This window comes from Mesoplodon mirus (genome assembly GCF_964341445.2).
Source record: "Mesoplodon mirus genome assembly, chromosome: 1".
NCBI classification, from domain to species: domain Eukaryota; kingdom Metazoa; phylum Chordata; class Mammalia; order Artiodactyla; family Ziphiidae; genus Mesoplodon; species Mesoplodon mirus.
The window spans coordinates 32,608,086-32,618,448 of NC_138976.1; the positions used below are offsets into that span (position 1 = coordinate 32,608,086).

Genomic DNA, 10,363 nt, shown 5'->3' on the forward strand with positions numbered 1-10,363 from the left:
GCCTCTACGCATTAGATACCAGTAGCCCCCCCCCCCCCCCCCCCCGCCGCCCAGTTGTGAGAACCAGAAGTGTCTCCAAATATCCCTGGGCTGGGGTCTGTGGGGGTAAGATTGCCCCTGGTTGGGACCACTGCTCTGTGACAACATAAGGTTAGTAGAAGAATCTAACTCTCATAACCAATCTTTTTATGTTTGATTGGAATCTTATCTCTCACAAGCTCTGCTTCATTCATTCAGCACATGTGCTGAGTACCTATTGTGTGAACTGTCCCCAGTGCTGAAGATACCAGTATAAATAGACAGGTGTGGGCTTGCTATCAGGGTGCCTACGTTCTAGCAGAGGGAGATAGAGCACAAACAAACAGGTATCATAGCAACAATGAAGGAACTTATAAGGCAGCGTCATGTGGTAGAGAAAGTCAGCATGGTCAGAGTTGTGGATAGGGGCTCGATTTCATGGGGGTGGGGAGAGTGGGCTAATATTAGATGGAGTTGTGAAAAAGCCCCTTGGAGGATAGAACCTTTGAGCCCAGAATTGCATGAGGAGGAGTCAGCCATGACGAAACTAGGCATTTATTTGTCTCTGAATAATAATAAAAAGTGAGAGATGAATTAAGTCAGAAAAAAATCTCTCAAAATATACGAAAATTTTGTAAAACACTCCTTTGTACGAAAAGGTTGACTGGGATAATCAAATCTCTTCATTTAGTGAAATGATCCAAGTAAAGGCTTCGAAAGACTCGTTCAAGGTGAAGGTGGCAGGTGGAGCCATCACACCTGCTGGGAATAAATTATTTTACTTGCTGGAGAGGCATTTCTATATCCTTGTCCTTTTTAAGCTGAAAGACCTAAGTTTGTTGGGCAAAGTGAGATTTTCATTAAGGATTTATGGAACGTGGGGCTTGGCCAAGTACCTGAGCCACTGTAGTGTTTTCACATGGTGATAAATTCTACTGTTGTGTTGGCAGACAAATGTCTTAACTTTCTGCTAAGAAGTTCTTGAGGTGCAGTGATTTTTAGGAGTAAACTTACTTGCTGAGAGTAGATTGGAGATTGCAAGAGAAAAGAAATTCTTTAGCTATCATTTAAATTAAAATATTCCTAATTCTTGGGTATCTGCCAGTTCCATACATAAAAACATAGGGTGTTCTTCCTATTTTCTTGGAATGGGGTAGGAGAACCAATGGATCTCAGTGGGCAGTGCCTTCTGCTATAGGTGGAGGCCAAGAGGAGAAAAAAAAATCACAATCTTCTGGAATAGGAGGACTTCAAAATGGTCACGATTCCTGATTCACACAAGCCCAGCCATTGTTTACCTTTCCAGAAAGCAGTCTGCTTAGGGCTTTCATCCTGAGGGGGTAGTTAGATCAGGAACCATGAGTGGTTATATTTTGTCAAATATAAGAAATTGGACTGGAAAGGTTATTGCATCAGGGCCTTGTGTGCCACAGATATAGGCAGACTCGCGACAATTCTCATTTAAAGGAAGTGACTTGTCTGAATTTTCTGAGCAAACCACGAGCACAAGGCGAAGAACAAATCTCAGAGGGATTAGATTGGGACTTTTGTGGGCTTTTCCTCAAATAAAAGAGATTCTTCTGGCAAAACTTTCTTATACTTTCAACAGCCCTGGATCCTTTCGTTTTGTTTTTTGTGTTTTTTTTTCCCTCTCAGAAGGTAATAGAGAGCAAGGTAAGTTGTTCAAATGGTTTCTGGATTCATTCACTGAAACTGTAGAATTTAGACTTGGTGGGGTTGGCCAGACCTTCTGTACCAGGCACAGATCTGGCTGTGAAGACATGCCCAAGGCCTGTGGTCAGTGAAGCCTTCAAACCCACAGAGGAGCTACTCAATGTGTGGTTTGGTCTTTCACGATATGGAAGATGCCTTTGACTGCAGCTTCTGCTTACTCTGCGTCTTAATCAGTTCTGTAATGAAGACCCAGCAGCATATCTGCAACTTCCCTTTAATTTTACAATTTTTATAATGAGAGTTCTTGTAGTGTGAAAAGTGTCTGTGGAAACCCAGCCAGCATGCTGAAGAGTCTACAAAGGAATACAGCGATTTTCTGTCTCTGCCGTTTGGGTGAGGTTTGGCTCTAGAGGAGAGAAATCGGGGCTCTCTTGATCTCCAGGCTCGGGCAAGAATGGCTTCAAAGTTTCCAAGGAATTTCCTGATGGACCCATGACATTTCAGAGAATTCATTCAACCCTAAGAGTGGTTTTCGGTCATTTGGAAGAACAAAATGAGCTGCGATCTCATTTGTCATGGTTGCCTTTTGAGAATTTTAGCATGTGGAGGTGTCTTCATTTTGTTTTGTTTCTCAAGGAGAATATTGTCAGGACGCTTCTCAGAATTGGAGTTATCTGGTGAACTGCAGGTTCCCCTCCACAGACAATGAAGTCTAAAGCTCCTGAGATACCACCCTGCTTCCTCCCTTTCTTTTCTAGTCCCTTCTCTCCTCTTTTATCTCCTTATTCAAATCACACGCTTCCTTTTCTAAGGACAGGAGAGCTGGCAGGCTGCCTATTGGCCTGTTGGCCTCAATTAGCCTTATATCATTGCAAAGGAATGCATGAATTCTCCAGAAGGTATGTACTATCTCTTTCTGTATTAGACACTCACTACCTGCTTTCATAACAGGTCACTCAGCCAGAGTGGCTTCTTGTTTACATATCTGATATTTTTTGGGTCATTTGGATTAGATCATCTCATTTTAATAATGATCCCCGAGGTTATCTGTTATGAAATATTACTCCACTGTGCTCTGTAAAACTTGAAAACTTGATTCAGGAAAACAAAGCTAAAATAAGAGAACCTGAAGACCAGCATCCTTGGCCGGAAGGTGACTGGGGTTATTAATCTGCAGATTGCCTGCTTCAGACTCTGTCCCAGAGATGGAACTAGAGGCCACACATGGGCATTGGCCGGATTCAGGCTCGTGTGGTATTTCTCTGCTACTATTTAAATTCAGTTTCATCTTGGGGGCTACATATGTGATTGCAAATTAATCCTTTCTCTTCTGAAAATTTGGTTTTGAAGAACAGCTGTGTCTCCCTTCTGAATTCCTTAATTATTTATCCTCCCTGATATGTTAAACCTTTCATTAGTGTGGTGAATTGCCAAGAGTACACAGAACTGCTTAGATCATGTAGCAAACAGCATAAACATTGGATAGGACATTTGAAGACACCACATGGTGAGCCAGGATCTATAGTTGTACCAAATGTTGTGCGATCAATGTAGGTATCTTGTTGTTGGAAGTTCTTTGTTGGTTTATTTTGTTGGCTTATTTTTTTTTAATCACTATAACATGGGAAGAGTGTGTATGTCATTTGTACTTATTCAAAAGTGTTCTAACAGAAGTGTTAAACTTGGAGGGCACATGCCCATATCTGAGTTCAAATTAAATCAAGAAAATTAATTATTTCATATTTACGTACATGTATGTATGTATATATGTATGTGCAGAGGACAGGCACCCTATGATACATGTGTTTGCATATATATGCATGCCTGTGTGTGTGTATCTATAGTCTCTATTTGCATTTGTAAGTGTGATTTCGTAACTACTGTTCCTTTTCCTGAAAGGAGATTTTTACCTCCATTTCTTGATCCAGTCCTGTTTGGAAAGATGCTTTAAATGATTTTTAAGTTATTAGAACTCCCACTTCAACCATGACAAGAGTAAATGATAAGCAGTGATGTACAACACGTCTTGTTGCTGAGAGTAGCGACCCACACTCACAAGTGGATTAGTTAGTGATTTTTTTCCCCTCATTTTTCATCCTAAGCATGAAAAAAGTCTTCTTTCCTCCCAAACCACGTTCCTGGGGCTTGAAATAAGGGATGTTAATTTCCCAACACACCCCACAGCTCTTTGACCTCATCATAGCAACAGTTTCCGATCTCAAATACATTTGTAGAATGATCTTTAAGTTCCTGATTTTTCTGTCCTTCTAGCTGAACGGTGCCGACGTTTATGCATTCCACTAACTGGTAATTGGTTTTTCCAATCATGGGAAAGGAAAGTGAGAAAAGCACAGACAATAGGTGCTCACTAAAGCCTTTTCTTAGAATTGTGATTCAGGAGAACCAGGGAGTTCAGTGTCTTACAAATGAAACTAGGTTTCTGGAGTGGACATAGGAAAAGCATCTTACGGTGTTTCTGGTTCTATTTCTCAAAGGCTTTGAAGCTTATATAATTAGTTGCTCTTGAATCCCTGTGGCTGTGGTGCTTCACAGCTTTATTTCTGGTCTGCAGTCCTTCAGTCAGAGAACAGGGTAGGTCCAGGCAAGGCCTCCACCTTTCCATTTGGACGCTTCCCGGAGACAGTTGGGATTCTGACTTGAAGACCGTGTTCGTGCTCCATGCAATCCTGGAGAACGGTGCTCGCCGAGGTGACCCAGGTGAGGGTTGTGGTGGCAGGATTGTAGGCGTGCCCTCAAGCACCCAGGGCGCCTCCCTTCTCCCCTCCTGTCTGGGCAGAGAGTGGGGAGGGCACATGATGAACCTGTGGATTGTCCCCTTTCACCGTCACAGGAGGAAAATGGAGGCATGATGGGTCTCTGACATTGTGAACACAGAAAGTGGGTGGGCAGACGGTAGAAGTTAAAATTGGTGGGTTTTTTTAAATTGAAGTGTAGTTGATTTACAGTGCTGTGTTACTTTCTCTTTTTTTAACTTATTTTTAAATTTTTTTATTTTTTGGCCACACCGCATGGCATGTGGGATCTTAGTTCCCAGACCAGGGGGTTGAACCTGCACCCCCTGCAGTGGAAGTGCAGAGTCCTAACCACTGGACCTCCAGGGAATTCTGTGTGTTACTTTCTGAAGTATAGCAAAGTGATTCAATTATATATATAGATCTACTTATCTATCTATCTTCTTTTTTCAGATTCTTTTCCGTCATAGTTTATTACAAGATAGTGAACATAGTTCCCTGTGCTATACAGTAGGACCATGTCATCTTTTTTTTATATATTAGTAGTTTGTATCTGTTAATCCCAAACTCCTAATTTATCCCTCTCTCCCCCTTCCCTCTTTGGTAACCATAAATTTGCTTCCTATGTCTGGGAGTCTGTTTCTGTTTTGAAAATAAGTTCAAAATTGGTGTTTTTAAGACTGAGAAAGAGCAGCTGGTGGCCATCCTTTCCCTATCCCCGTTCTCAGCTGTATATTCCCAATCCTTAACAAGATCTCTGGATTTTCTTTAAATATGTCTTCAAGGGTTTGTCCAATATGGAAAGTTGGGTTTTGGGTTTCCCATCAAAACCCCACCTCTTGAAAACTCTAGACTTATCAATGTAAATTGCACAAACCAACACGTGGCAATCAGTAGTGCAGAGTCGTGGATAATTAGTATGGTCTAGAGGTTTCACATTAGGAGGACTAATCACATTAGGTGCTAGCTTATTTGGGAACGAATCCATTTTCATCTGCCTGCCAAGGCATCATCATGGGTGGTGGTGCGAGTCTAGTTGTCAGATGCCTGTTTGACCTTGAGGGGCCTGGAGATATTGCATTGGGAGTAGGAGATGGGGCCGGGGGGCTGGGGGGGGGACACGCTTGTTTGATTTGTAGATTCATCTCATGACCTTTTGAAATAGCATTTCTTTCAGTTAGTTCAGAAGCTTCCTCTTCTGCTTTTGATTTTGCTGATTTGGTCAGTGGGAAAAAAAATACTGCTAATCTCATTATTGCAGTAGAATTTTTAAATAAAGTAAATAGATAGGAGATCAAGGCTTTTAACTTTAAATCATCATTTGGTAGCAGCTCAGTGTCTGGTTTAGCCTTTTAGGGTTGCTGTTCTTTCTCGGTTGATGAAACAGTCAAATATGCAAGAGAGTATTTCTCATCTTTGTTCCCATCTTTGTTGTTGGTTTCTCAGAGGATTACCATCTGCTGCAAAAACATCCTCGAGTTGATGGATGGGTCATCCTCAGGTCCAGCTTTCTTTGTCTCTCTCCTCCCCTGTTCCGTCTCCGCCTCCTCCTCTCACTTTTTGCCCATGTGTACGTCCTCATTCTCATAAACACATCAAGTTTCTGTGTCTTTGATTGTTTAGGCCATGCTGGCAATTTCTGTTTTCTTCTGTCAGCGTCTCCAGGAGCAATGTGTGCACAAAGACAAAATGGCTTTCAGAGGAGGCTACATCCTCCTATGAGGACTCGGTGCAGACATCCAATTGAAGGCCATTCAGTGGTAACCAGACGCTGGTTCTCTCAGCAGCCTGGAGATTAACCTCTTCTAAGGCTCTGTGCTATTTTTGAGGTAGAGTCTGCAACAACATTAAAGCTAGAACCTATTAGGAAATCAATTTCATCATCTCTTCTTTTTCTAAATCAGTGGCTTTTTTTTTTTTTTTCCTGATCTCCTAACCCTTTAATCTCCTTTGTAGCAGAACAAGGAGACCGTTGGTTTGTTTGCATCCAGCGAAGTTTGAATCCTTGCTAAGAGCTTCGGAAGACACCAAGATATTAGAGAACCGTGCAGAGAGATGAATTTCATCTCGGGGTGGATGACTTAATGCCAAAGGTGCCCTGCTTTCCTTGGGCAGAACTGTCATTTTTTTGGTGGATGTTGTGCGAACAAGGCTCAAACTTTCCAAAAGACACACAGCAGAAAGCCTTTTGTTGCATTATTTCTAAAGGCTTGAAGTTTTGAAGGGAAGAGATTTTGTTTTCCTCTCGGCTACACAATGGAGCTTTCAGAGAACCTCTTTTAAAAGGAATAGCTACAGCCTTTGTGTTGAAGGGTGTGCCTGTTGGCAGGGTCTGCTGATGCAGACAGACTGGCTGGTGATTAACAAAGGTCATTAGACTTTGGAATCTGGCAAGCAGAGTCGGATGGTATGTCTTCTGTGTGTGGAAGGACGACTCCCAAGAAGCCAAGGCATTCTGGAGGTTCCCCCCCTCCAGCCCACCCCCCAAAGGCAGCTGGAGAACAGGGTCTGGTCCAGGAACGTCCTGCGGTAACCAGGGCTGTGCTGGGATGAACGAACTAGCCCATGAGGCATGGGATAAAAGAACCTTCGGAGATCCTGGTGAATGACATTTGAGGAGGAGAGAGGTGCTGCTTTTTCGGGAAGGAGTGAAACAGTTCCTCCTTTGTTGGGAGGAGGAGGGCAGAGGAGGGGCCCAGGCTGCTCCTCTCCTGTTCCCTCTGCCTGGCAGCCTGGCAGCATCCATCCCAGAGAAGCCATGTTGTGCTCAGAAGGGAGGCTCTGAGCTAAAATGGCCGCTCCTAAAGCTCAGAGGACTAGGGCAGCTCAGTGAGACTTAGAGCTCCAGTGACGCAGGAGCTCCTATCTCCTGAAAGTGTGATAAACACATTCAGCAGAGCTGTGGCTTGTTTGGCTGAGATGAAAGGACTAAGCTGGGGGGATGGGGAGCGCACACTGGATGATCTGCCTTTTTGCCGTGAAGTGTTCTAAATGCAGGAGTCGTCTGCACTATGGAAAAATTTGTGTTCAGGTCTAATGGGCTGTGCGAAAAGGAGAAGTGGGGTGGGGCCTCGGTGACGGCTGTAATTTGATCCAGAGCTGATAGCAACCTCTTCCACACAATTTGGGTTGGTGCTGAGACAGAAAAGCTGGTGTGGCTGGGAATATGGAGGCTGAGTTAGCTGACAGGAACTCTGGTGCACAGTTCAGGGTTTATTGGAAAAGAGAAATTGCTGGGTGAAAGGGGAGAAGGTAAATATCTGTGTGTCTCACTCTGCAAGCTCAGGCTGTCCAGAGCTGGACTTGCCAGGAGTTATTTTCACAGGAGCATTCTTTCAGAGAAAATCCTCCTGCCATAGCTCCTTTCACGGCATTGACAGATTTCTCCACTTTATTCTTCCTGCAGAAATAATTGATCTTTGACAATAAAAGTATAGAAAGTTGCCGTACGATCAGAGTATCGAAAGATCTGGCTTGTGGCTTTTGTTCCTTGGACATCTGGTTCTAGATTACAGTGACTCAGTAGAGTTTGCTATGAGCTCAGTGAAGTAACTCAGTCATTAAGATAATAACTGGGTATCTCAACTTAAATAGGAAGGTCTATGCCTTCTAATGCATTTTTAACTTCTTAATGGTGGGCCTCTCCATTGAGTTCGTGTGAAGCTATCTGTATCTTTCAATCACACAGTAAATAGCAGGACAGAGGCAGCCGGGCAAGTTTTACTTTATTCTAAATCAGGTTCACTGCTTGTTATGGCCAAGTATGCACTCCACATTTGTAAAGGGGAGAAGTAGAAAAAGAGAAAGTCCTGCCTTAGAAGCCCTTCTTCCAAACCACGTGCGTTTCTGTTGCCTTAGTGTAAATCGAGGTACCAGGGTGCAACCTGAAACTAGAAACTGGATTGTCATCTAAAGTTGGTTGTTTAAGAATCTCTTGAGAAATATTTTATGACCTAATTAGATTGGAGAAGCTGTTAGGTTATAATTGGTAGGTAGTAAAAAGCAAATAACCATTTAGCTCATGAAAAAAAAATAAACTGTTTAAGGAAGGGAAGAAGGAGGTGTACCGCGATATCAGTTAAGACAATAGAAGAATAAAAAGGTACAATAAAAGCTTTTCCTACTGCCACTCAGAGATTCAGGACTGTTTCACCATTTGGTGATAAAACATCAATGTTTTATAGTATTAAAACAGCTAATGAAGAGTGAAGTTTGTCCTTTCTTCTGTATGGGCAACCTCTTTACTTCTGAGAAGATTCTGGTTCAAAAATAAAACTGGCCCCAGCCAGAATCCAAGTCAGTATTAACCTACCAAGAAATTTGAATCCAGTCAAGAAATTCAGAAACTGCTACAACTTTTGAAGTATTAAGGGTTTCTTTGACACATGGCACTTGCAGATACATCAAGCTAGAAAAAGTTTACCTGGTTTTTTCCCCCTTCTTTGAAGTTACGAAGCCAAGGACACCATCCCTATTATGTCTGATTTCCTTTCTTTGGCCAGTGTTCCATCTGGCAAAGTCCAGTGAGAGAAAATGGCCGATATTGGAATTTCTTCCATTAATGGACTTGTAGCCCCATCAGCTTGGGGTACGCAATGAGCGCAAGCCTTAAGGTGTTTCGTCTGCCTTCTGCCACCACAGGTTCCTAATGTGAGAGAGTAGACCCAGATGATGGAGGTGCTTCAGTGCGATGGCTGTGACTTCAGAGCCCCGTCTTATGAAGATCTCAAGGCGCATATCCAGGATGTCCACACGGCATTTCTGCAGCCGACGGACGTTGCCGAAGACAATGCGAATGAGCCGCGATCTGGGTCCATGAATGCCAGTAACCAGACAGAGGTGGAGTTTTCGTCTATAAAGGATGAATTTGTGATTGCAGAGGACTTATCAGGTAAATCTGTCCTAAGCTCGGCATATCTGATGTATTTCACTGCCCTCATCTATTTTGAGCCTGCCTGTAGCCATGGTTCTTTTTATTTTTTTTGGACAGGAGAGTAGGACTTATTGGTGGGTGTGAGTAAGGAGGGGACGACAGTGCCAAGGCTCTCATGAGTGCAGGGTCCGCCATTTGTCCAGAGGGCCAGGATTAGGGATGCATCTGACCTCACAGCCATCCAGGATGAGCTGCTTTTCTGCCACCTTGTTTTCAAAGTCATCCGCATTAAACTTAGTAAACGCCCACTTCTTGGAGATGTGGCTCTTCTGGTAGCCAGGGAACTTGAACTTGGCCCTGTGGAGGGCCTTAATCACGTGCTCCTTGTTCTGCAGCCTGGTGCAGATGGACCTTATGACTTGGCCAGCGTGGACCCTGGCCACTGTGCCCTGGGGCTTTTCAAAGGCACCGCACATACCTGTCTGGAGCCTAGATTGGGCACAAGTCATGAATGTCCACTGGAAAGGGCTGTCTCCAAGGTCCCTTAGGGCAACCAGTACAGGCAACAGGCTGCATACACTACTGAGGAGTCTGTAGCCGTGGTTCTTGACATGCACGGTTCCTACAGAGTTTCTTGCTCTTTGCGAGCCATTTTTTTTGGCCACGCTGCAAGGCTTGTGGGATCTTTAAAGGTTCCCCGACCAGGGATTGAACCTGGACCACGGCAGTGGAAAAACGCCGAGTCCTAACCACTGGACCGCCAGGGAATTCTCATTTGTGAGCCATTTTTGTGGTTTGGGCATCACGTTTCTCTTCTTGAGTAGCCCAGGTTATTGTTCTTGCAGCTTCCTCTGTTTCTCAGTTTCCTTTCAATTTGGAGCACAGGGTAGTATCTTGGAAAGTTCCAGAATGAATATTGCAGTGTGTGAAACTTGCATTTTCATAGCTCTGTGGCACATGAATCGAGATGTGGAGACTCTTGCACCTGAAGCCGAGTGCTGCCTTCCGTCCGTGAGACGCAACGTGTTTATGTTCGTTAACGCTT

General features: G+C 43.7%; 1 protein-coding gene across 7 annotated transcripts in view; it reads left to right on the forward strand.

Annotated features, from left to right (window-relative positions):
- The window catches only part of ZNF462 (zinc finger protein 462), a 143,649-nt gene that overhangs the window by 46,602 nt on the left and 86,684 nt on the right, over positions 1-10,363 (forward strand). For 6 of the 7 annotated variants that reach the window (XM_082624406.1, XM_082624403.1, XM_082624401.1 and 3 more), the window contains one exon: positions 9,087-9,336. In XM_082624406.1, coding sequence (XP_082480532.1) covers positions 9,114-9,336 — 223 coding nt within the window. In that variant the 5' untranslated portion in view covers positions 9,087-9,113. Of the gene's footprint in view, positions 1-7,020; positions 7,073-9,086; positions 9,337-10,363 lie in introns of those variants that run through there. The other variant, XM_082624404.1, reaches the window with a different exon arrangement.